The 27,246-nt window shown below is 41.4% G+C and overlaps 1 protein-coding gene across 2 annotated transcripts; it reads left to right on the forward strand.

Annotated features, from left to right (window-relative positions):
* Positions 1-142: 142 nt before the first annotated feature.
* Positions 143-15,033, forward strand: CMC2 (C-X9-C motif containing 2). Of its 2 annotated transcripts, XM_079723490.1 has the most exons (5): positions 175-230; positions 3,753-3,842; positions 6,617-6,732; positions 11,026-11,097; positions 14,647-15,033. In XM_079723490.1, the coding sequence occupies exons 2-5, from the start codon at positions 3,767-3,769 to the stop codon at positions 14,731-14,733; spliced, it is 351 nt and encodes a 116-aa protein (XP_079579616.1). In that variant the 5' UTR covers positions 175-230; positions 3,753-3,766; the 3' UTR covers positions 14,734-15,033. The 2 variants fall into 2 exon arrangements, with proteins under 2 accessions (XP_079579617.1, XP_079579616.1); XM_079723491.1 differs by lacking the exon at positions 3,753-3,842 and having other exon boundaries at positions 143-230.
* Positions 15,034-27,246: the final 12,213 nt, after the last annotated feature.

Genomic DNA, 27,246 nt, shown 5'->3' on the forward strand with positions numbered 1-27,246 from the left:
TCGCTCTCCCTCCCCCTACAGCGCCAGAAAATGGGCCTGTCCAGGCCGGATGGCGCATGCGCATCGGGCGGCGAGCGGTGGGGGCTGGCCGCGCGGGGTCAGGCGTGGAGGGCGCGGAACCTTCGCCACCCGGAGCTGTCCAGGCTCCGGCGCCCTGGTCGCCCGCTTTTGGGTGCAGAATCTTCACCGGTGAATACCGCTTCCGCTCTCCGGGTGTGGCCGCCAGTCGGGTGAGTCTCGGGAGTCCGGGCCGTTCCGAGGAGCGCTCTCTTCGTGGCCGAGGTGTGAGGGGAGGCCGCGGGACAGTCACCTGTCCCCCCTCAGGTCCCCAACTCGCGCGCCCCGCTGTGTGCCATCCTGCCGGGACTTCGCGCCCGCCTGGGGGGTTGGGACCACTTCGCTGGGTGTTGCCGGGGCGTTGGAGTCGTCCTGAGCTCCCCGCCCTCGGGCATTCTCTGGGACGCGCGCTGGTAGTTGAGAGCCGGCTTCGGTGTAGACTTTCACTGTCTGCGAGAATGGGCCCCGCCGCCGCCCTCGAGCCTGTGACATTGGGCGAGCTCCTCCTCACCACGAGCGTCAGCCTCCTCGCCTGTGAAATGGGTATAACCCAGCGCCTCGGTTGTGAGGAGGGAAGCCCTGAACACCGTGTCTGACGCGGTGAGCGCTCAGTACGTTGTGTGATTATTACTGTTTCTGGGTATCTAGGCGTTTAGGATTTGCTTGTGGTAGGTGGGAGCCTGTTAGGGCGCATCTCAGCTTCAGAGAAAGTTCCCACCAGTCTGTCTTGCGATGCGAGAATCCAATGAGATCACCCTCAGTACGCTTTTCAAGGAAAGTGACATTCAAATCTTGTTTATTGGGTTTCAAGATTACTGAGCTTGTCCTTTCACAGTAAGTGGTTTATGAAGAGTCTTCAGTAAATCCGAGTTCTGGAAGCCTTCATTTGAAGACTTAAATGCATAAAAGAAGTTTGCGCTGGCAAAGGAATTCTGTTGTGACACCCCTTGTGTCTCCTTTTCTATCCACACAGGCGTCTGCACTTGTTTGGTTGATTTAAAGTGACCCTCATTTCCCACCTTTTAAAAAAGAAACTATGTCGATGTGTGAATTAATTCTCAAATCCATGGTAATCCTATATTCAACGTTCAGCAAACATTTATTGGGCATTTACTATGTGCATTTAGGAGAATGTCCCTTCCCTCACTAGCCTGTGTGTTCGTTGAAATTCATGGACTCATTTTGTTTCCTCTGAAATTCATGTGATCTGACAGTGCTCAGCACGAAGTAAGTGCTGATAAATATTAGTTCAGGGAAACCTGCACCTGGGCCCATTCCTTAAGAAATTATGTGGGTTGCTCTCAGTAGCAGTGGGGCATGGTCTATGCTCTGGGAGCACTTGTCACTTACTCAAAAGCATCTGTTTAGATTTGGTGACTTTGCAGCTGTGATAAGTAAAAGTGGGTAGGGTAGGTAGTCCCCTGCTATGTCTGCTACCTCTGCTGAATATGGTGCAGTTTGAAGTAGAGAAACACTCATTTAACTAATTCCGGTGCTTTCTGAAATTAGACTTAAAAAAATATCTTTTAGAAAGCATTAACAATTATTTTATCATTTTTCCTGGAGCACAGATTCTTCAGACTCTGAACAAGAGCTTTTCTGGCCTTGTTTTAAAATGACATTAGAAATTATAATTGTAGTGTAAATTTCTTTCTGGTGGGGGTCACACAATAGCAAAATCTTTCTAAAGAAAGCCTAAGTGGCATTAAAATATAGGGTTTCCCCCTTGTGATCATAGATCTGCTGAAATGTGTTATTAGAATGCTTCCTCCCTTTTCTTCACTAGTTAATGTATTTCTTACTCTCGTTTTTTTTATTTTCTAAAATTGTGCCACCTGGTGGTTGAAATCTTCTGCCTATCATAGAATACTCGTTAGAAAAATTTTACCTCAGAGTCTTGGTAGAATAAGGTGAAGCAGTGAGTAAAATAAGACTATAGTTTTTATATCTTTAGTGAGGGCACCCTACTGCTTCAACCCTCCCAGCTTACCCCCAAGTAAAAGTTACAGTTGCTTTTCAGGGGCCTATTAGCCAGTTACCAAAATATCGAATTGTCACAGATGAACATTTTAAAGAGTTTAAGTGGACTGTTGTGGTATCAATGTGTGCATACCTGAGGAAGTGGATGGGATTGGCATGGGGAAGGAAGAGTTGTAGCTGTGACAAGTAAACCATTCTGATGGTTTCAAAATGCCAGTGTAAAAGTGGGACTGAAGTTTTGTGTTTAACTAAGTACTAACAGTTTGAATGGAATTTATCCCTTTATCTTTCTCACTGCAAATACCCATACACAAAGTCTTGTCACCAATGAACGCTCCCTTCACCTTTGCTTCAATAGTGAGGCTGATGTTCATACTTACCTTGGTGCTGCCTTTTGAGATTGTTTTCTGTGTTATCAGTAGTAACAAGCGTTTATCCCTTGAGGGCAAATTTTATTTTTGGGAATGGCTTAAATTTAATTGTGAACTTAGATTTGAGAAGAAAGGTAAGGATGCAACGTAAGAATATACTCTGTAACATCCTTAATTAACTTAGCCAGTCTCTTGGGCACATTAGGACAGATAAATGAGAAGTTCACACAGCAGCCTGTTTCATTGTTGGACAGCTCCAGGAAGATGACAACTGCCTCTGTAACTGCCACACTTTGGTTTCCAGTCCTGTCCTCGGACACATCTCAGAGTCAGTTCAGTTCAGCCTTTCCCATCAGGTGACAGGGCATTTCAGATATACTAATAATGCTTTACCTTTGTCGCACTCACTCTTCACTATTTCAGATACTCTCACATATGTTATTTTTTTTTTTTTTTTTTTTTTTTTTTTGTGGTATGTGGGCCTCTCACTGTTGTGGCCTCTCCCGTTGCGGAGCACAGGCTCCGGACGCACAGGCCCAGCGGCCATGGCTCACGGGCCCAGCCGCTCCGCGGCATGTGGGATCTTCCCAGACCGGGGCACGAACCCGTTTCCCCTGCATCGGCAGGCGGACTCTCAACCACTGCGCCACCAGGGAAGCCCCTCACATATGTTATTTTAAACCTCATGTTATAGGTCAAGAGCTAATTCCATTTTATGGAAGAAGAGACTTAGGTCTCAGATTAAGTTAGCCAAAGTGATATAACTTGTGAATAGCTGTGTCCACAGACTTTGCCTTCAGACCCACATCTTCTCCCTTCAAATCCATTACTTGTCATACTTAACCAGGCTGTTCTTTTTATCTGTCTCCTCTGTTGTGGGTTTCCCTAAGTTAGTAAATATTCCCAATTTCATGAATGGCTTCCTGTTTAAACCTAGTGTCAGAGCCATCTCCATCCTGAGCATTCCCCCCGGGGGTACTCAAATTGTCAGTATTCTGGACATGGCTGATTAGGACAAACATAATGCTTTTCTTTTTCTTGATGTAGACAGATCCTCTATTTCTAATAATATGGGATAATATTACATTGACTTCTTTGAACCTAGGCCTAAAATTAGTCCCTGTTGAAGTTGTAGCTAACCAGAGGTTCTTTGGGAAATAGTTTTTTTCTGTCTGAATTTATTTCGTTCACAAACTGCTGGGAAGGCATGTCCTTCCTATTTTGAATGCGGGAAAAATCTGTCACGGTGGGAGATACGTTGGGTAGTAACTCTTGTCACTTACTGTGTGACCCGGGGATTAGTTTTGCTATGAAAATATGAGTAATGTGTATTTTGACCTACAGAAAAGCTCTTTCTTATGGTTCAACTGAACTTAAAAAGGTACCTACTTCCTCCGGTTATTGGGAGGATTATAAGACTTGTGCCTGCACGTGGTAAGTGTTCCAGAAATTATTTTCTACTCTAATAATGTGGATATATTCTTATGGCTTTGATGAAATTTAAAAAATAAGAATATGCAATATATATTTAGCTTTTATTCAGTTCATAAAACGTTACTTTTAGTTACAATAGTGTTACTAGAATAAGCTTTTAAAGATGACTACTGGAGGGTGTCAGCACTCATTTAAATGTGCTCTAAGAACAATGCCATTGTTTTAGAGTTATGTTTTGTATATTACACCCAGGAGTACAGCAGTGCATCTGCATATACACCAACAGTTAGCCAAAGCCGTAGATAGAGGGAAAGGAGAAGAAGAGAATATCTAACTAAAAAGAGAGGATGGAGGCAAGAGGGGAATGATTGATAAAGCAAGGAATTTGTTAGATAAGGGATAGGTAAGTGTTTAGAGCTTTAGGTTAAGTCACGGCTTTCACCAAGAAGAATAGGAAAAGGAAACTATATGAAACCATTTTCTTGTTTGACACAATCACCTAGGATAAGTAGGTAGACAGAAAGATGTTTTATTGGCACCGTGACTGGGTCTACAGTAACGTATATATTGGATGTAAACTTTTGTGGAGGGAGGAAAAATATGTATCATGATATACATTTACGCTTATATACAAGGTGCATGTGTATATTTATCTCAGCAGCCAAGTGTGTTCTTAAGTTTTACCTTACCAGTGAGAGAGGCCATTTCAGTACGTCAGAAGCTTGTTTCTGAACTGTAAAAGCACACATTTGAGGGCTGGTTGATAGAAATATGCAAAAATATTTTGTCAAATATATTTACGGAATAAAATGTTAATGGCGTTTTCTAGGTGACTAAACCAGTGTACATCTCCCTTCAGAAAAAATAAGCAAGGCAGAAGTAGGATAACTAATATATACATAAGTGTAGGTATATAATACTGGTATAATATTAGATGACTTAAATTGCTGTACTGTATGAGACCTCATTTTTCTGAGGCAAAATTTTTATATCATTGAAAAGACTTTGTCGTCAGTGACAGGCAGACAGAACTTGAACTTGGCTGCATTTCCAGTTTGCATTTCAAATACTCAAATACTTACTTGCCACAGCGGCCTGATTTGTGATCTTTAGCTGTGGGGGGTGTGTGTGTGTGTGTGTGTGGGTGTGGGTGTGTGTGTATTTAGTAGTTAGTGGAACAGTGATCTTCTGATATTTTTATCACTTGAAATCTGAAATAGTAGATATATTATAATTCTCTGCAATTATTTGTTTAGTCATTTTTAAGGATTTTATTTGTTGGGAGTGGGAGGTTGATGGGCAGTTTGAATTTCTTGGAACTTTTTTTAACAGCTTTATTAAGGTATAATTTACATACCATAGAATTCGCTCACTCTAAGTGAAGTCAGTGATTTTAGTAAGCTTCTACAGTTGTGCAGCCATTACCACAATCCTATTTTAGAACATTTTCGTCCCCCAGAGTTTTCTTTGTGCCATTTGCATATTAATCCCCACTCTCACCTTTGGGCCTAGGCATTGATCAGCTTTTTGCCTCTACAAATTTGCCCTTTTTAGACATTGCATATAAATGGACTCATGCATTACAGTCTTTTGAATATGGCTTATTTCATTTAATTTAGTGCTTTTGAGGTTCCTCCCTGTTGGCACATGTATAAGTTCATTCTTTTTAATTGCTAGGTAGTATTATCCCATTGTATAGATATACCGATTTGTTTATCCATTACTTGATTATTAGACATTTGGATTGTTTCCAGTATTGACTATTATGAATAATGCTATGAACATTCACATATAAGTCTTTGTGGGGATATATGTTTTCATTTCTCTTGGGTGTGGTCTTAGGAGTGCAGTTTCCAGGTCATATGTTAAGTTTGTGTTTAACTTCTTAAGAAACTGCCAAATTGTTTTCCAAAGTGTCTGTACTATTTACCGTTCCCAGTTGCAATGAGTAAGGTCCCTTTCCTCCACATCCTAACTGGTGCTTGGTATTGTCTGATTTTGTGATTATAGCTATTCTGGTGGATGTGTAGTAATCTTTTCTGAGTTAAAAAGAATAGGTTTAAGAAAAGAATAGGTGAATAGTGCTGCATAAATATAGCAAACACCTGAAAATGATGTTTTATCTTAGACCTTGGCCGCTAATTTTCTTCTTTGTGAAATGAAGCAATTAAACTTAATTTCAGGGATTTTAGGTTCTTGTTTTCATTGTAATAATTGCATTTTATGAGTATATATGCTAAATTTGAGGAAAAAATTTCCACATCTGCTTCTTGTTTCTCTTCATGGTTTAGTTACATTTTCTCAGCCAGATGTTAGTTAGGAAGAAAGCAGTCTACATTAATTCACAGTGATGTGAGACTGACTAATGGCCCTTTAACCCATATACATTTAAAAAGGATTAATAGGCCAGTTCTCTTCATTGGTAGAATTTCATCTGAACAAAATGAGTTGTAATCAATTTCAGGAATGTGGGAAAAGTAATTGAAGTCAGGCTTATTAATATAGGCAAGCTGTTTCTGCTTGAGCACCTATTTCCAGGATTGGGTCTCTTGAGGAGTCCGCTTTTTTCTGAACCTGCATATTCTCTAAACACTCCTGATAACCTGCCAAATCTGTTAAGTCATTGGATAAGGAAGCTGAGGCTCAAGTTTAATAATTTGCCTAAGGTCAGCATTCTTTTCTGATAAAAGTCACTGCAGGTTCTTACTGAAAATAGTTTTAGGTCGCATTAACAAGTACAGTCACACATATTCAAGACACTCTTGTATCCACAGGTTGCTCTGCTGTGCTCCATCTCCTTCTCCTAAAGATGCATCCTGACTTATCTCCACACTTGCATACTGAAGAATGCAACGTCTTGATTAACTTGCTTAAGGAATGTCACAAAAATGTAAGAGTTCAGAAAATGACCATAAAGCAAAAATGAAACCTAGGTACAGCACACTGATGTAAAACGTTATCTCCATTAATGGAAGGAAATGATAATGTCTTAGTTATGGGTCTTAGCTTAGTAAAGATTGATGCTTGTGATCTTTTTTTTTTTTTTTTTTGCGGTACGCGGGCCTCTCACTGTTGTGGCCTCTCCCGTTGCGGAGCACAGGCTCCGGACGTGCAGGCTCAGCGGCCATGGCTCACGGGCCTAGCCGCTCCGCATGTGGGATCTTCCCGGACTGGGGCACGAACCCGTGTCCCCTGCATCGGCAGGCGGACTCTCAACCACTGCGCCACCAGGGAAGCCCTTGTGATCTTTTTAGAAACCACTTCCCTTTATGATGAGTAGAAATCAAGCATGGTAGTTTATTAGGGAGGTTCTGAAATGATATATAGTAATTGGAATCCCTGTTCCTTGTTCCTTGACTTCTACAGTTCTGTGTTTAAAGGAAGTTGAAACATTTTTTATAATTATATGTTAACTAGATTTAAATTATGACTGGCCTAATTTAACAGGTTTACTTAGTTGTTAGTGGAATGGAAATAAAATTCCATGGTTAAAACCAAAATAGAAAATAAGCCCAGTTTTGGAATGCGTTAAATTAATCTGATATTTTTCCCATTGTCAAATATTTAGCTTTTTTTCATGTATTTGTTGTATGACACAGTTATAAGGAGCATTTGTGTTTTTCTTTAACTTTGCATGATGCATTATTTCCTTCATATTATTCATAAACTGTAGATATATCAGATTCCAATAATAGTATTATTTAAAGGAGTAAAATTTTAAGACTAAAAGTAAGGTAGTAAGGAATGCCAATGACCTGTGAAGTCAGGTATTTATACTGGTTCAAAGAATGTTGTTGATGACAATATACTTTTCGGTAAACTGTTTCTGCCATACATCTAGATTAAGAATTGATACTGTGGGATTGACATATATTCACTAATATGTATAAAATAGATAATTAATAAGAATTGATATTGTAAGTCTTTTTAACTTTAGCCATTCTATGGATGTGTCATAGTATATTATTTGGTTTTAAATTGTGTTTCCTTGGGGGCTGATGACTTTAAGCATCTTTTCATGTACTTATTGGCCATTCATATAACGTCTTTTGCCCATATTTTAAAATTGGGTTGTTTTGTCTTGTTATTGAGTTGTAAGAATTCTTTTTATCATTTGGCATACAAGTTCTGTGTCTCATAAGTGTATTGTGAATATTTTCTCCCAGTCTGTGGCATCCTTTTTTATTTTCTTAAAGATGTGTTACAAAGAGCCGTTTGTAAGTTTGATGAAGTCTAATTTACCAGTTTTTTCTTTTATTGTTTATGTTTTTTGTGTTCTAAGGATCTTTGTATATTTCCTGGTCACAAAGATTTTCTCCTGTTTTTTCTTCTAGAAGTTTTATAGTTTTAGCTTTTAAAATTTAGGTCTGTGATTCAAGTTAATTTTTGTGTACGGTGTGAGGTATGAGTCAAGGTTTATTTCTCTCCCTGCGGATACCCAGTTATTCCAGCACCATTTGTTGAAGAGACTGTCCTTTCCCCACTAAATTACCTTGGTGGCTTTGTCAAAAATCAGCTGACCATATGTGAATGGGTCTACTTCTGGGCTCTCTAGTCTGTTCCACTGATTTATATGTCTGCTCTTAACACCAATTGATTCCAACATTATCTTACTGGGGCCACCTGGTCCCATGACTGTTTTGTCCTCTTTTCTGTCCCAATTCACTTTCCATGCTGCATCTGGAGTGCTCTCTCAGACGTAAGTTTAATCACTGCTCCCCTTAATGGCTCCCTTTGCCTGTAGAATAAACTCTAAAATTTCTTTGTGTTTCGAGGCCTTCATGTACTGGCCCCTACTTACTCTTGGGCTTGACTACACACCCCTCCCCCCCCGCCCCCACGCCCCTCATCCTTCCTGCGTGTTCTTGTCTGCAGTTGTACTGGTGCATGTTTTTGTCTTCTAAGCCTTTGTACTTGCTTTTTTCCTATGCTTAACTTAGAGCCTTCCTCACTGTCTCAACTTCTCATTTGCTTGATCAGGTTTTATCATCCTCCAGGCTTTATTCTGCTTAATTTGTCATTTCCACTTCCTTTTCTTTCCTGGCCCGGATTCTCTGTACTCCAGTAATACTGTACATAATAGATTTCCTACGTTATGGCAGTTACTCTTACACTTTTTCGTCTCAGGACTCCTTCACACTCTTAAAAGTTATTGAGGACCCCAAAGAACTTTTGTTTATGTGGACTATATCTACCAATATTTAGTGAATTAGAAATTTAAACTGAGAAATTGAAAAATACTAATTTATTTAAAAATTATAATAATAAACCCATTACATGTTAATAGTTATTTTTCATTAAAAAGACCTTGTTTTCCAAAACAAAAAAATGGTGGAAAGAGTGGCATTGCTTTTGCATTTTTGCAGTTCTCTTTAATGTTTAGTTTAATAGAATACAGCTGGATTCTCATATCTGTCTCTGCACTCAATCTGTGGTGATATTGCACTTCATGTAGCCTCTGGAAAAATCCACTGTACCCTTGTGAGAGAATGAAAGTGAGCAAAGCAAATAAGATCTTCAATTATTAGGAAGATAGATTTTACCTTCCCCTGGAAAGGTCTTGGGTAGCCCTGGGGACTACACTTTGAGAACCGCTGCTTTATAGCAGTCACTTCATGATTTGTCTCTTTTCCTCTGACTCTGAGCTATGAGAGTAGGGCCCAGGTCCACCTGGCTCACTGTTGTGTTACTAGTGCCTGGGACACTGTCTTCCAGACACCGACTAATTGATTCACTTATTCAATCAGTTGCTCTACCAGTTCGTTCTCTATAAACAGACACCAGGCACTGGAGGCTTATGCACGTGTATACAAGAGAAGTGCAGTCCATGGGCATTTCTTTTACCACTCCACTGGGGCGTTTTGGGTTTGTTTTTCACATAATGTCACAAGAGTATAATTCTCATTTGGGCTAATGTTGAGGTGAAAGTGAAAATATAAATTAGTTTTTGTCTTGAATTTTTAAAATAAGATGTATGTGTATGGGATGATATGAATAAATGTAAACTATACGATGAAATATTGCCTTACATTCTAAAAGTTTAACCCTTTCTGGTATTTCTGTTTGGCCAGAAGGTGTGTGAAAAAGCATTGTCCCTGTTTGTTGTCAAGGAGGTAGTTTATACACAGGAAATATTTATCCTGAAAAGGTAATTAGGTAATCAGTAGGAGATCTTAAATGCTTGCCAGAAAAACTCTGACCATTTATTCAATGTGGACCAGAAAAGTACATTTAAAGTGGTGAAGAAACAGGGAAAAAAGAAGTAGCATGACTATTACTAATTATGCGTTGTCTGGTTTCCATGAAATCCTTAATTAGAAAGAAAAGGAAAAGATGTGCTTATTGTTACAAATTCAGCATTTATGGCATGTCATTATAGGAGATCACCATGCTGTCTGACCTACCCATAAAAATCGTGACATGCAAACACACTAATTATGGCCCTACTAAAATTCAGGTTCTTGATGTCAGTCTTTATCTGCTTTGGAGCATATATACTTTTTGCCATGATAATAGTCACAGGACTTGAAACCACTAGAAGATTTTTATTTTTGCTTTTCGAACAAAGCAGACTTTGAATTCAGACATTGATTTTCTTATCTTGTGAATTACTGGCTTGGTTATGTGGCCCTTACAGGCCATCTAATAATAGTGTTATGTGTTTCTAATTTATTTTGATGACATTTTGAATGGAGGCAAATGAGAGAATGGCTTTGGCACCAAGCTTTCCATAAGTAACTCTTCTATGGGACAGGAATGTTTGCTCGTGAAGGAAGTTACTGGTCGTGTCAATATGGCTACACTACCCTTTGACATCACTCTATAATAGAGGATGGATAACATGCCCTTAAAGAAAGGGTATTGGGTAATAAAATGCTTTTCACTCGGTCATTGTGAGGTTTTGGCAGGTTAATAGTCTTCTCTTTTATCAAAGAAAAGTCTTTTTATTTTTCATTTCTACCTATAGAGCATTTATTCCTCTTTTGTAGGAATGCCAAGATACGCTTGTTTATTTGTATATTTTATACTTGTGACTTAACTATTTGCTTAACTATTAACTGTTTGCTTACTGACAAGATGACCCATTAAACCCATTTCTGTAGGAATAAGTGTTTCAATTCCGTGTGCCAGAGACCTTAGCATATTATGGGATGAAATATTTTACGCCTTTTCTTCCTTTTAGCACAGCATTCTGAAATTTTTTGGTCATTGCAATGATCTTGATCGGGAGATGAGAAAATGCTTGAAGAATGAGGTAAGGAAAATGTTAAAGGATGGAAATGGTTGAACAATAGAAAAGAACATCTTGGAACAATATTAAGTTTTTTGCAAATTTTTGTATAACATCAAAAATTGACTTTATATGTATGTCTTCCCCTAAAACCAAGAGGAGAAATGAAAGTGTCTTCTGGGGACAGTTTTGGGACATTGCTGATGTTTTTTTGCATGTACATAAATGAAAACAACTATCTTATAATAGTCACTGTAACTCCTTTGGATGAATTTTTAAGGTTTAGGACATTGAATCTGTTCAGCAGAAAGACTTGTCAGTCAGTGTTTAGCTATAGCAGGTAACTAAAACTCTCTGGGCCTCAGTTTCCTTGTATAACATGAGGAGGCTAGACTTAGGCTCTTCTCAGCTTTAAAATTTTGAACTTCTTTATAATTATAGTATGTACAACCCATAGGGATCTAGTTTGACTTGTTTGGAAAGACTCGTTTCCTGAATAGAGTTTTAGGCTATGACTTGGACTTGGGCAAACAACCAAAGTTTATTGTCTTTTTGCAGGTACTGCAAACTGAACAGAGTGCATTTTAAATCTTTGAAAAGAAATTTAATTCCATTTCTGTTTTGTTCATCAGATATTTTAGGTCCAGAACCTTTAAAAATATATAACTACTAAAAATCTGCCCTCCAATTTGCGTTTTCTGTACTTTTGAACTTTTTTCCCCCTATGAGCCTCATATTGAAAGGTATGAGATATGATATTTGAAGCCATTCAGCATCTGTGAATCATTTTTTGTGTTTTCCACTTTGGGGCTCTCCCCCCCTACACCCCCACCTTCCTGGAATCCCTTTACAGCATCTTTCCTGTTTGAAAAACTTCCTGGAGTTGTAATAATTTTCTTTGTGTGAACAAATGGGTATAAGTGTTTTAAACTGATTTTTGAAAAGACTTGTTTCATCATATGTAAATGGTAGTTTATATGGAAACTAAACCTAGGGCTGTGTTCCTGTTTTAGTAAGATTATGGAAAAATAAAACCCATAGTGTTTTATTTGGTATAGCTGTTTGTTTCTTACATGCTTTCAGTTGTATAAGATAGCTTTTTTCCTAAGTTTAGATTTTTTTTTTGCCCTTACAGTTCAGTGATTTTGCCATTGGTTTGGTGATTAGATCCTCATATGAAATTTTTTTTTTCCTATTTGGTAGAAGAACGTGTGGATATTTTTCTTATTTTGTCTGAGTCTGTTTTCGTATAAATGTCAGGTTTTCTCCTTGGCTACTTTCTAAGTCCTCTATGTAGTTTTTTATATTGTTTCATTACCTGATTTATAGATGTTTTTCTGTCTGTTCTTTCATCCTTCAATTCTCCAAACCTGTGCTCATTTATTTCCTCTCTGCCTTTAATGCTTCCCAGTTTCCCATTTACTGCTTCTAATGCTCTCCTCCTACCATTTCCTTCATGTGTCATTTAAGTACTTCATTCTTTGAAGCTTTTAACTAGAAAAAAGGTCCAGCCAGTTCTTTCTGATGCTCTCTTTGCTGCTTTGTTGCTGCTTTTGTTCTTTTTATTGAAATAATCGCTAATACTACTTTTGCAGCATCCTCTTTTGTCTCTCTTACTTGTTTGGTTTGGTTTGGTTTTTGGCTAATTGACCTTCCATGCTGTCTGGGTTGTTTGGTGGCGTTTTGTGAATAACATTACAGGTATCCTTTTTTTTTCTTCTTTCATTCAGGGGCCATGTTGACTCCCTTTGGAGATACCGTAACATGTATTTTAATATAGACTCTGTTTTAATTTGCTTTATGACTTATTTTATGGGCCTGCTACAGAGTATTGTCTTCTGAAGACTTACCCATTAGACCCTCCTTTGAACCTGATTGTTGGAGGCTTCCTATGATTAAAGAGGGATATCAGATATTTTTCTCAGAGCAGGTATCCCTCCATGTTCTACAACTTTTTTTTTTTTTTAACCTTTTAAAGCAATGAAACGCCCTTCCCCTCTCCCCCTGACAGTCTTATGAAGAAAATTAATGTATGACGGATAAAAGGCATGTTTTGGTTAAAGGGACCTGGTGTTTCATCTGTTATTTGAAATGGCCCTTTGATGAGGAAAAAAAAAGTTTGAAAACTGCTACTATTCCAGAAAATACGTTAGAACTCTTCAGTCAAAACTTTAGACCTAGAAAACTTGTTAAAGATTATCTAGCCCAACTCCTTACATTTGCGCTTACTGGCCCAGAAGATGAAGTAACTCAAAGGTGTTCACCTCAGGACTCAGGGGAGGGCAGCCAGAGTCCCTGGTTAGTGCTCTGTCACTCATCTTTTGTTTCTGTGGCTTCTTTCCATATCTCTGACAGCTGAAAGATTTTGATGTCCAATTATTCACATGTACTCAGTGTTTTCAACTTGAATTTGCTTTTCCTTTTTTTCCACTCTGTCTAAGAACCCCTCTTGCACCTTTAAAATGTCTTTATTGGTGTATATATTATAAGCATGTAAATATACACTTATGAAACCACTTATATTCAAGTTTCTCTGCTTTAAACAAGTACTTTTTCTCAGTGCCAGGCTCTGGGTTTCCTGTTAGTTATAACCTGCTGGCCAGATCAGAATACTAGGCTAAAATCCTCCAAGGTGAAAACTACATTTAGATCCAACCGATTACAGAAACATAAGATTTGGGGAGAATTGGGTTTGATGACTATTCATGATGAAAAAATCCTAGGAAGTTCAGCTGACTATAAGTTTCCATATGAACCATTAGGATAATATGGTTACTAACAGCCAGTTACTCTTTTGGCAATATTTATAGAAATATGATGTGTCTAGGTCATAAGAACTAGTAGGCCCACTGTAGTCCATATCTGCCGGACTTTGTTTAGAGCACTGGAGTATTTAATTCTGGTGTGGTATTTTTTTATAAGGGGTTATTCATATTAAAGTGTTGTATAAAAGGCACTTTACGGATAAGCCTTTAGAAGGCAGAAGCTATGTTCTGTGGAACAGTTGTAGAAACCAGCAGCGTTCAGCCTGTAAAAGAGATAGTGAGTGGGTTACCTGTAATCAGGTATTTGGAAGATTGTAGCAGGCAAGGAGAAATAGAGGGAAGTAGGAGAATTTACAGGGAAACGCTTATTGGTTCAACACGAGAAGCTCTGGAACAAGTAGAAGTGTCCAACAGTTAAACAGGCTGCCTCTCAGGGTAGGGAGCCTCCTGATTAAGAAGTGTTCAAGTAGAGGTTAGATGACATGCTAGATTGTGAGCTTCTGGAGAACAGGGACAGGACTCATCCATCCTAAATATTTATTGAATTCACATTTTGGGAGGAAATTAACTCAGCAAATATTTCTGCACCTACAAGGAGTTAGGTGCTGTACTGTATTGAATGAAATTTTACTAGATGGCCTCTAAGGTCACTGTTTCCAATCTCAGATTCAGTGAAATAAGAGCCATGCAGAAATTTTGTCAGTAAAAATGTTATTTTTATTTTGCAAATATATCTAAATATTTAATGTATGTAAATGATGATGTAATCTGTTGTCTCTTTTCTCCCCCCCTTCCTTTTATTTTCTAGTACATGGAAAAGAGGAACAAGAGCAGGGAGCGTGGCAATGCAATGCGAAAGAGACTTTTTAATCCTCCAGAGGAATCTGAAAAATAGATCATATTTTCATTGGATGCCTTGGCTGAGAGAAGACCCGAAGACTCTTGGGTGGTAGTTGAAGGAATCCCGTTGCATTTGGTCTTCAGAATCCTTTGAGTGGAAAGTGACCCATGAGAAATCGAGCCTTGGAGAAGTATGGAAACCCTGGATCTGGAATGTTGGTTGGGCAGAGCTGTTAGTACTCTCTCTCCTCTTCCAGCGCACCTGAGACTTCTAACGTGTTTGTTCCCTTTGCCTACGGCCTGTTGACATTTGAGTAACTTATCTCCCTCAATAAAATCATTGATTCTAATCATATTTTCTCTGTTCTCTTAGACTCTCTTGGAATTAGAGCAAAATGGTGCCATTAGACTTCTCTTTTTGCAGTGTGGCAGTTCTGGAGCCTAAACGTTGAAGGCACAGCTAGGGCAGACAGAGTTTAGGGAAATCCCGGCTGCGTTAACTCTATGAAAATCTTCCAACTTTATTGTTTTTAAAGAGCTCTTTTCCAAAAGGTTAAATGTTTAGCACTGATAAAATTGTGTCTGGCTAGGATTTAAGTCTGAGCAGACTTAGCTTCTCTGTTTGGTTGAAGGTGCCCACCCTGGGTGCCAATTGTCTTAGGCCCACGTGCCTCCTCTTTGCTGGGCACAGGGCCCTTCTTCCCAGACTCATTTCTAGCAGCCATCCTGCCAGTGTTCCTTTCGCCGGGTGTTTCTGAGACCTGTGACAGTCTGGAAGCCAGCTTCCAGCCATGGCCACAGCAGGGCCTTGGACTTCCTGTTGGATAAGGTGTCAGCAGACTGTGAGCCATGAGCTCTTTGTAGTGAACTCTGCCTTCATGTGCAGCAGGAGACCTTGTTGAGCATCAGTGTTTGGTAGTGATTTCCCCATCACAAGAGGTGTTCAAGAGGCTGGACATTCATTTAGCAGGGGGGTTACCCAGGGTAACAGACATTCGATAAAGGCATGGAGGAAGAAGCAGAATTAATTCTGAGGTCCCTTTCAAGACTGAGATTTATGAATATTTATTCAGTCAGCCCTCCCCCAAGTGTCAGGCAGTACAGGTACAGAAGTGAGACATTTTGTCTTCAGAAGCTTGTAGTAAACTGACAAGTTGACTATTACAGTAGTGTAGTAAGTACCAGGATTAGGTAGGTGTCATGGAAAACATCGGGCATCCATGCCCAGCCTTCAGGAGGAAGGAGCCATTCCAAGAAGGCTCCTTAGCAAAGGTGACCTTTGGCAAACAGTGAAAATGGAACTTTCTCAGGAACTTAAGGTTGTTTAGCCTGACTGGAATATGAGAACTACTGGTGGAAGAAGATCCCAAACAGCTTTGAATTCTGTTGCAATTTTATCTTCAGTGCTATGATAACCAGTTGGGGAATTAGAAATGGTGACTAGGGATTTGTGGAGGGGCCTTAGCTGGAACGATGATGTGTTTCAATTTGTATTTTAATAATATTTTTCTGGTTATGGTTTGGGGGATAAATTGGAAGAGATGGGAGATTACACCCAGGGAGACCAATTTGGTTTTTGCCCCAACATAAATGAGAAATTAGGGCCTGAGTTAAAGAAGTGGCTTGGGGGGGCTTCCCTGGTGGCGCAGTGGTTGAGAGTCCGCCTGCCGATGCAGGGGACGCGGGTTCGTGCCCCGGTCCGGGAAGACCCCACATGCCGCGGAGCGGCTGGTCCCGTGAGCCATGGCCGCTGAGCCTGCACGTCCGGAGCCTGTTCTCCGCAACAGGAGAGGCCACGGCAGTGAGAGGCCCGCGTACCGCAAAAAAAAAAAAAAAAAGAAGTGGCTTGGGGATCCAGAAGAGGGACTAGGTTTGAGGGGAATTTGGACCTAGAGTCAGCATGACTGACTAGGTGGAGGGTTTAAGAAGAGTCCAGGAGGTCTCAGGCTTTTGATTTGTGTTTTCATGCTTATGGTCCCTGCCCTGAACTGGAGCGAGTACAGCAGAGGTGTGGTGAAGTGTTGAGTTTGCAGTGTGTGTGGAAGATCTGGATGGAGATGGCTTTTAGACTTTTGAGTGTTCAAACCTGGAGCTTATTAGAGTCACCAGGACTAGAGCAGATTTGAGAGAGGGCAGCATGCAGATGGCAGCTAATGCCCCATGGGCCCATGTTGACAGTGGACTGTGAGTGGCGTTTTATAGAACAGAATGAAACTTTGGGGTCACTTAACTTAAAAAACAATTGTATAAGTTCATTTTTTTATGGAACATTCAAACAACTTATGTCTTACAGAGTAAAAATTTGAAACCCTTTATATCCCTATATTACTTGACTCCCCAGAGGAATCTGTAGTTGACAGTTGGGTGGGTCTTATGCACTTACATGGATATTTCAGGACAGGAGAAGGAGCCCTGTGTACAGAGAAGGAGCAGGCAAAGAGGTAGAAGGTGAACCACAGGGAAGGGTGCCTCAGATTGCCAGGTAGTTACGGAGGAGGGAGTTTCACTGGGTCAGAGTAAGGGCTGAGGTACCAGTTGATTTGGTTCCTCTGTCATGTGTGACCTTAGAATGGTGTGGTGTGGGGTGTGGAGAAGTGGGTGGAAGCCCGGGTGGAGCTGGAGGATTCAAGCACCTTTGAAAAGGCTTGGCTTTGAAGGGAAGGGCAATGGAGAGTTGAGAGACAGTCTTCTTCTTTTGTTATTTAATTAATTAATTTATTTATTTTTGGCTACGTTGGGTCTTCGTTGCTGCGCATGGGTTTTCTCTAGTTGTGGTGAGCAGGGGCTACTCTTCGTTGCGGTGCACAGGCTTCTGATTGCAGTGGCTTCTCTTATTGCAGAGCAGGGCTCTAGAGGCGCGGGCTTCAGTAGTTGTGGCACGCAGGCTCAGTAGTTGTGACACGTGGGCTCAGTAGTTGTGGCACACAGGCTTAGTTGCTCCGCGGCACGTGGGATCTTCCTGGACCAGGGCTCGAATCCATGTCCCCTGCATTGGCAGGCGGATTCTTCCCTGAGCCACCAGGGAAGCCCGAGACAGTCTTCTTACAAAATCAAAAGAAGTAGTGAGTGACACTTGGGAATGGGTATGTGTTGAAAGAATGCCAGAAAAGAGAGAGGGATACATTTACGGAGTCAAGTCTTTGAGGATGCAAAAATGGATGAGATTCAGGGTTCATGCTGATAGTGATATGTTTTTTTCCAGAAGGCAAATTAGAAACTCTGAAAACTTGAAGCACTGTAGGAAATGTTAAGTATTTCTTTCAGAGAGCAATAAATACCTATTTGTGCAGGACACAGTGCTGTTTCTTCTACAAAGAATTAGGAGGTTCTGTTTCTGCTTTCTGAGCACCAAAAGCTCAGACACACTAACGTGGTCACCAGTTACCAATGATAAGCTGGTAAATGTTTAATAACTGGCTCTCAGAAAAAAACCCAAAAAACAGAACGGAACAACTCCTTTGCAGCATTTTCCATTTCCCATAGTGTAAATTCTCCTGCCATGGCAGATTTTAAGGTACCAAGCTGACCTCACTGAAGGTGGTGTTGGGAAGAGGTGCGCACAGGGGTCTCTCTTGAGCTGGTATCAGCTGACACCCGCCCCGTAGGGCACTCCACTGCTGCACAGAAGGGACTGCAAGTCATTTGATTGCCCCCTGATTGTCACCTTTCTCACCTCCAGCGTTTGGTCAGTTGAAAGTTCCTGTAACTGAGGTGAACGCTAAAGCGAGAGTGTTGTGATGTGACTTTTGTGACAGGGCAGCTGCGGTCCAGGACTCCTGGAGTTCAGAGAGTCTCCAGGGTGTGTCATTTTGTAGAGGAGCGAATAACCATATGCCAGGTGGTTTAGGAAGGAAATGAGACCTGCCTCTGCCCTGAGGGCCCCAGCAGCAGAATTCAGGAGCTGAGATGCCTCCTGTCCTCAACCGTCCTCTCCATAATCACATTACCTTGGTAGCCATCTCAGGGACTTTGGGGACCTTCAAAAATGGGCACAGGCTGTCTCTGAGTTGTCGCCTGGCTGTGTGACTTCTCACGGGTTGTTCAGTCTAGATTTCAACTCTTATTTTTAAAATGAGGTTGTCGGACTAGTTTACTGTGTTGTTTACCTCAGGCCTACTAAGCACTAAGTAATCAGTAGGAGATAATTTTGTTTTGCAATAAAAAAAGCTATGACTGTCAAGGAAATTTGACCCAGATGTTTTTGTTGTTTTGTGTCATTTTCCCTTTAAAGTTCCATCCCATCTAGGTCTTAGCTTCCTACCTTCGCATCTCTTTCTGACTGCTGTAAGACGCCACCTTTACTAACAGGACTATATCGTATCCCTGGAGGATGGAGGCTAAATTGAGGGTTACAAAGTACCGCTCAGAACTCCTTTCCCTGCTCTGGTCTGGCCTCCTCTAGACAACCAACTCTCCCAGTACAGTAAGTCCCCTACATACGAATGAGTTCCGTTCGGAGAGCATGTTAGTAAGTCCATTTTGTTTGTTAAGCCCAGCAGAGTTAGCCTAGGTACCCAACTAACACAATCGGCTATATGGTACTGTACTGTAATAGGTTTATAATACTTTTCACAAATAATACATAAAAAACAAACACTAAAAATAAACAACATTTTTAATCTTACGGTACAGTACCTTGAAAAGTACAGTAGTACAGTACAACAGCTGGCATACAGGGGCTGGCATCTAGTGAACAGGCAAGCAATAAAGATACTGTACTCCTGTACTCTATACAGTACTGTACAGGAAAGTACACAAAAGAACAACCACTTGTGGAGGATGCACACACGTGATAATGTACGCCAGACACGTGAACTAACTTACGTGATTGGACATGCAAACGCACGTTCGCATCTTTGAAAGTTCGCAACTTGAAGGTTGGTATGGAGGGGACTTACTGTACTGCCAGGGAAACCCTACACTCTGCTTTTCATGTCCTACTCTGAATATTCCAGCTGGTCCTAATCCGTGTACAATAATGTGCACACTCAAGGCCTTGGCCATATCAGCCCTTTCTACTTTTCCAGCTCCTTCTAGGAAGGGAGCTTGTGAAGGAGAAAAGGCTGTGGAGCTGGTGCACAGCGGATGAGGGAGAGACGGGACAGAGATAAGAAGAGGAAGGTGGGCAGGGCCTGGGGAGCCACAGCAAGGAATTGGGATCTTACAAAGATCTGTGTGGTGGCTGGGTGAAGAATGGTTATGGTTAAACTAATTCAACCCAAGTTTAGTTACTTAAAAATTTTTAAGCCTCACGTTCCAAATCTGTAAATGAGGAATAATATCATTACTTATCACATAGGGTTACTGTGAGGATTAGTTGAGATAATGTATGTAAAGGTCTTAGCAAATTAGCTGGTACAAAGTAGGGCTCACTCAATATTGTTCTTTATAAGTGCATTCAAACTGGAGTAATAGAAACACTTCCCCTGCACCTTGGTCGAATGTACCAGATCACTTGGGGTGGTCCCATTTGGGCAGGGCCATGGCAGAGGGGTGGGGCGGGTCACGGTGAAATGCTTGGTAAGTGGCAGAAGCGGGGACCAGGCTGCGAGAGAAAGAGCACTTTCCTCCTAGGGATTTCTGGCTTTTCAATTTGTTTTTCAGTTGCCACTTGTAGTAGAAGCCTAAGAGGCTGGAGGGAGAGGGGTAGGGAGGGTCAGAGGTCCTATGTTCTCTTGCCTTTTTCAAGCACCTGGCACTGTGCTGGGTGCTGGTGATGCAGTGATGAACAAGCTGGACATAGTCCAGGTGAGGGCTTGGGTTATGAAAGACCACCTAAGTCCTGGTACAGAGTTGGCTTTCCTTTCAAGGGCACTGGAAGACATTGTCGGGTTTCTGTGGGCTGCAGAGTGAAGTGATAGGTTTACCTAGTGTCCAGTGCCTGTGGGTCATAAAGGACCATCTCTTGAAGAGCTCAAGCCAGTGTTTTCCAGAGAAATCTAATTTTGCAGAACACTGTCAGCCCTGATGTTCTGGTCACAACAAATTTATTAATGCTTTATTGCAAGGAGCACTACACAGTTCTACTTAAGGGAGAGGAGAGAAAGCTGAGCTTCTTCTGACCCTTCATAAATGGAATTTAAAATCAGGTTAGTCTCCATGGGGTTTTTAGCTCAAAGCACAGAGTTAGTTTCCTGAGAGAGAGTTTGGGCGAACCCCAGTGATGTCATTGGACTGCCAGGTGGACACACCCAAGATTATTCAGTCTTAGCAAAAGAACAAGTCCCCAAGTCCCAAGTGAGCTGCCTTTTCCACCCTGCCCTGAGATGGAAATTGGTGCCCTTTAAATGAGGTCCAGGGGTTCAGATAGGCCAAATCCTGCCTTCATCCACAGGCATGCCTGCTTCCCCCAGTGAGGTCACTGAAAGAGACATGTCCATAGTGGTGAGTGAAAGGGAAAGCAGAGGGATGCTTTATTATTACCAGTCTCCTGCTTCCTCTGTGGTATTAGAGATGGAGCAGGTGGCCTAGCCTGGAGGCTGGTCGCCTAGGCTGGAGGCTGGTAGTTTCCTTCCTCTAAGCTCAAGTCTGATCTCACTGGCAGCTGGTCACATGGGCAGACAGGAGGCTGAAAACGAGACTGATGGTAGAGAGACAGGGAGGGAGAGCGATGTGGCTGAGCTGCTCTCGCTCACAAAAGAAGTTGGCTCTGTGTAGACCCCCTCTGACACAAGAGCCAGAGGACAGTGCCACGTCCCTGCGTGAATGTTGCCATTCTTTTTGTAAAGTAAATATTTCAGATTTACTGAAAAATACAGACACTGTATGAACACCCAGGTACCCACCATCTAGCTCTATTAATTTTAATATTTTGCCATATATGTTTCAGGGTTGTGATTTTCAGTTTTCTTTCCTTTTTTTCTTTTTTTAAGAAATAGTACATTACAAATGTGGGTGAAGCTGCCTGGGTATCTGTCTCACCTCGATCCCATTACCTTTCTCTATCAGAGGTAACTACTATTTTGACTTTGCTGTATTTCATTCCCATGTATGATTTTATACTTCTCATTTATAGGTTAAGTATCCATAAACTATATTATTTTGCATGTCTAAACATTTTAATTAGAAGTCGTCATAATGTATGTAGCCTTCTGTAGCTGGCTTTTTAAAAAAAATAAATTTATTTATTTATTTTTGGCTGTGTTGGGTCTTTGTTGCTGCGCGCAGGTTTTCTCTAGTTGCGGCGAGCGTTGCAGTGTGTGGGCTTCTCATTGCGGTGGCTTCTCCTGTTGCAGAGCGCGTGCTCCAGGCGTACGGGCTTCAGTAGTTGTGGCTCACAGGCTCTAGAGCGCAGGCTCAGTAGTTGTGGCACACGGGCTTAGCTACTCTGTGGCACATGGGATCTTCCCGGACCAGGGCTCAAACCCGTGTCCCTTGTATTGGCAGGCAGATTCTCAACCACTGCGCCACCAGGGAAGACCTGTAGCTGGCTTTTTTTTTTTTTTTGGTGGTACACGGGCCTCTCACTGTTGTGGCCTCTCACTGTTGTGGCCTCTCCCGTTGTGGAGCACAGGCTCCAGACGCGCAGGCTCAGCGGCCATGGCTCACGGGCCTAGCTGCTCCATGGCATGTGGGATCTTCCTGGACCGGGCACGAACCCGTGTCCCCTGCATTGGCAGGCGGACTATCAACCACTGCGCCACCAGGGAAGCCCCCGTGTAGCTGGCTTTTTTCACAAAATATTATGTTGATAAATGAAGCTCTTTACTCATTTTAACTGTTATATAATGTTCCATTGTATAACTGTACCACTGTTTGTTTATGCATTTTCCTTTAATGGGTCATTGAGACACCAAGTTTTTGCTACTATAAACAATGCTTTAATTGGCATTCTTACATGTCTTCTTGTGCAATCTGTGAGAGAATCTCTTGGGTATAACCTGGGATTTCGATTGTTGAGCTGTAAGGTATGCATCTTCAACTTTACTAGGAGTTTCTAAATTACACCTCAAATGGTTATAGACATATAATTAATACATCTTAATGATATTAAGTTTTTCTATGAACATAGTATATTTCTCAATTTATTCAGGTCTTTTATGTTTTTAAATAAATTTTTATGATTTTTAAATAACCATCTCATGAATCTTTTTTTTTTTTTTTTTTTTTTTTTTTTTTTTTTTTTGTGGTACGCGGGCCTCTCACTGTTGTGGCCTCTCCCGTTGCGGAGCACAGGCTCCGGACGCGCAGGCTCAGCAGCCATGGCTCACGGGCCCAGCCGCTCCGCGGCATATGGGATCCTCCCAGACCGGGGCACGAACCCGTATCCCCTGCATCGGCAGGCGGACTCTCAACCACTGCGCCACCAGGGAGGCCCTCTCATGAATCTTTTGCTAGATTTGTTCCTAAGTGGTGCTTTAAAAATTACATATTTGAGGGCTTCCCTGGTGGCGCAGTGGTTGAGAGTCTGCCTGCTGACGCAGGGGACACAGGTTCGTGTCCCGGTCCGGGAAGATCCCACATGCCGTGGAGCGGCTGGGTCTGTGAGCCATGGCTGCTGAGCCTGTGCGTCCAGAGCCTGTGCTCCGCAACGGGAGAACCCACAACAGTGAGAGGCCTGCGTACCACCAAAAAAAAAAAAAAAAAAAAATTACATATTTGATCTTATTGTTAGTGGTATATAGGTATGGAATTGATTTCTTTATATTGATCTTATATCTAGAAAGCTTGCTGTAGTTTATAGTTTATCTTAGATATTTCCATGTAGACAATCATGTCACTTGTGAATGTTTACAGTATTGCTTCTTCCTTTCCAGTGCTCAGGCTTTTTATTTTTAATTGCACTTAGGGCATCTAGTACAATGTTTAATAGAAACACCAGGTTTCTCTTGTTACTGACACTAAATCCTAACATTTCATGGAGAGCATGTTTGTAGTAGGTTTTTGGAAAACACCTGTCTGTTGTTAAGGAAGTTCTTCCTGTGGTACATGTTGTGGACGGACTTTCTCCACCTCAGTTCCACATGCCCTCCCCAAACTACTGAGAAGGGAAAGCTCAGTGCTGCATTTTCTCGGATTCCCTTACAGTCAGGCTTTCAGATACGAATTAGTATCCATTCACCAGTGAGACTTGAGTTTAAAGTTGACTTAAGGTGTGGGAGAAGCAGGACATCAGGTGCCCATTTTGCTGGTGTGGATCCTAGCATACAGGGAGCAGTTAGAGGGCCAGCCATTGTTGCTGTGGTTACCCCCACCCACCCTTTTTTTGGCTAGGCAGCTTCCTAATTGTGTCAGGAACATATACCCAGCCCTGCAGAGTGGCTTTCGGATTTGTTCCTGAAGTTTCTTCATCCCCCTCAGTAGTTAAGTAGGGTTATTTAATACCTTGTAGTAAATACTTTTCTGCCATTACATACTACACTGTTTCCTTTTTAATGTATTTTATTATATATATTTTAAGTATATATTTAATGCTCACTGCTAGTCTTATATTAATATGTCTAGTCATTTTGGTTGTCTGAAGCTTGTTCTCCAGCAGATTCCTCAGGAAGTTCTCATGGGAGCAGTATTCCCTGGGTTTTTGCATGATGATAACAGTTTGCACCCTTATAGTTTCTGAACTTGTAGAAGGAGTCTTGATTCGGATGATTTTTCTGACAGTGTGAAGTCTTATTGGTTTTGCATAGTATTAAACAAATACTATGCTTTCTGAGATTCCTTGGCTTTTGCTCTTCCATTTTTTTCTGAGCATTCACTTTTCCTTACCTCTGTTGTCATATCCTGCTCAGCCTTTATTCTGCTTCCTGCGTTTCTTCCCCAGGGTGGGATCTTGTCCTAGAAGGGAACCCTGGAGGGTGGGTTTTGAGAGTTCACAAGGGCTAAACTGCTCCAGCCCCTTTCACACCATCCATGGGCCCCTTTTCACTCACCCACTGTTGAAGTAGGCAAAACTCCACCTTAGTTGCTCCGTGGCCTGTGGGATCTTCCTGGACCAGGGCTCGAACCTGTGTCCCCTGCACTGGCAGGAGGGTTCTCAGCCACAGCACCACCAGGGAAGCCCCGGTTTCAGATTGGCTTGCCAGGCTTCGCCGTGAAGATCTGTTGACTGTGTTTTGTGCTTCAAATGCCCAGTTGCTCCTGTGTGCCTCTTTGGACATAGTAGATGCTCATGCATCACAGCGCTTGTGGTTCCTGAGGATTTGTCCTCACTTGTGCTTTGCAGGTTGCCTTTTTTATCTAGTTTTGTTGTAAGTGTTGTCCATGGCCTTTGTCTTGGTTTACTTATCTGGTTCCTCTGTGCGTGTGTGTCTCTGTGTGTGTGTCTGTGTGTGTGTCTGTGTGTGTGTGTGTCTGTGTGTGTGTCTGTGTGTGTGTCTGGGGGGGGGGGATTTGGAGAGATCCAAAACTTTGCTTCCACAGCTATAACCATCTTTCCAGAATTTCCCATCATGCACACTTGATTCACAAAGGCTAGAGTTTATCAGTATCTCCTGAGTAGAGTGTACTTAATTTAAACTCCTATTTACACCTTATTGTTTTTCTATTTGGAGACGTCTCTATTTTTTATCCCTAAGAGTAGTGATTGTTTTGTTTTTCAACTTCAGTATGTGTTTAGGTTTGCCATAGGTTGCTCATCATTCCATCCTGTATCCCACTCCTTCTAGGTTTAATTACTTTGTTCCTGAGAAACAAACCTTAGAAGTTCTTTTAGTCAAGGTCTACTAGTTGTAAACTTTTTTGGGGTTTGTCTGAGAATGGCTTAATTTTGTCCTCACCTTGTATTATCTTTTGGCTGGGTATAGAGTTCTAGGTTATCATTTTCTCTCATCATTTTGAAGAAATTTTCTTATTGTCTTCTGGCTTATTGTTGTGTAGTCAGTCTAATTGTTGCTTCTTTGAAGCAACTGTTCTTTTTTCTTTAGTTTTTCTTTTTTTTCCCCCAAATACCAGAAGGCATCATTATTTTTTTATTTTTATTTTTGGGCTGTATTGGGTATTTGTTGATCTGCATGGGCTTTCTCTAGTTGTGGCGAGTGGGGGCTACTTTTTTGTTGCAGTGTGTGGGCTTCTCATTGTGGTGGCTTCTCTTGTTGCGGAGCACGGGCTCTAGGCACGCGGGCTTCAGTAGTTGTGGCTCACAGGCTCTAGAGTGCAGGCTGAGTAGTTGTGGCACACGGGCTTAGTTTCTCCGCAGCATGTGGGATCTTCCTGGACCAGGGATCCAACCCGTGTCCCCTGCATTGGAAGGTGGATTCTTATCCACTGTGCCACCAGGGAAGCCCTTCTTTAGTTTTAAGATCCCTTTGTCTTCAGTGCTCTTCAGTTTCTTTATGATTTGTCTTGATGTGGATTTTTAAAATCTTGCTTGAGATTTTGTCTGATTCCTGAATATGAGGATTCTTACCTTTATTTGAAAATTCTCAGCTGCCATTTCTTTGTTTCCTCCATTCTCATTATTTTCTACTTGAGCACCTATTACATATCTATATGTATGTATGTATGTATGTATGTATGTATATGTATGTATATATATGTATATAGGGCCTTTTTATTCCCTTTTCTATTTCTCTTGAACTTTTTCAAATTTTCTATCACTTTAACTCTGTGCTGCCTTCTTGATCATTTTCTCAAATCTATTTTCTAGTTTATTAGTTAGCTCTTCTGCTTTGTCTCCTTCGCTTATTTATTTATCTATTAAATTTATTTTATTTATTTATTACTTTTGGCTGCGTTGGGTCTTCGTTGCTGCATGCAGGCTTCCTCTAGTTGCGGCAAGCGGGGGCTACTCTTCCTTGCAGTGTGCGGGCTTCTCATTGCGGTGGCTTCTCTTGTTGTGGAGCACGGGCTCTAGATGCACGGGCTTCACTAGTTGTGGCTTGTGGGCTTCAGTAGTTGTGGCTCGTGGACTCTAGAGTGCAGGTTCAGTAGTTGTGGCACACGGGCTTAGTTGCTTTGCAGCATGTGGGATCTTCCCGGACTAGGGCTTGAACCCGTGCCCCCTGCATTGGCAGGAGGATTCTTAACCACTGAGCCACCAGGGAAGCCCTCCTTCACTTATTTAAACAACCCATCAAGTTTTTTATTTCAATGACTGATTTTCCCTTTCTAGAAGTTCTATTTGGTACATTTTCAAAATTTACCCATTCTTTTTTCACAAAGATATTTCATATGTTTTCAATTCTTTATATTTTTAAAGATAATTTCCTTTTTAATATTTTATCCAATAGTTCTATTATTTGAAGTTTTTGATATCTAATGCTTCTGTTTGTTTGCTGTCTCTTCCTCATGGTTGATTGTTTCCTTGTGTGTTTTTAATTCCTTTATTGTTAGCATATCTTTAGCAGGGTTTATTTAATTGGACTTCGTACAGTGTAACTTGAGGGTGTATCTCTACTGTAGTCACCTCTACTAGGCACCACAGAGGTATTACGGACTCAGAGCCACCTTTTATGCTAATTTTGCTGGTTGGGAATTCCTGGATCACTTGAGTAATGAAAATTGCTCATGTTTTGGTGAGGGAAGGCTCAAGGTTATGAATTCTAGGTGAAAAATTTTTTTCTGCTCAGAGCCCAAGATGAGTCTTGGCTTTACTCTTGTCTCTCTATGCTGGTGAGTGGATGTTTTCTAG

This window comes from Hyperoodon ampullatus (assembly GCF_949752795.1).
Source record: "Hyperoodon ampullatus genome assembly, chromosome: 18".
Classification (NCBI taxonomy): Eukaryota; Metazoa; Chordata; class Mammalia; order Artiodactyla; family Ziphiidae; genus Hyperoodon; species Hyperoodon ampullatus.

Coding starts and splice junctions, on each gene's coding strand:
- CMC2 (XM_079723490.1), top strand. CDS start 3,767: ATGGTTCAACTGAACTTAAAAAGGTACCTACTTCCTCCGGTTATTGGG. Junction 3,843..6,616: donor AAGACTTGTGCCTGCACGTG/GTAAGTGTTCCA, acceptor TTGTATCCACAG/GTTGCTCTGCTGTGCTCCAT. Junction 6,733..11,025: donor TTAAGGAATGTCACAAAAAT/GTAAGAGTTCAG, acceptor TCTTCCTTTTAG/CACAGCATTCTGAAATTTTT.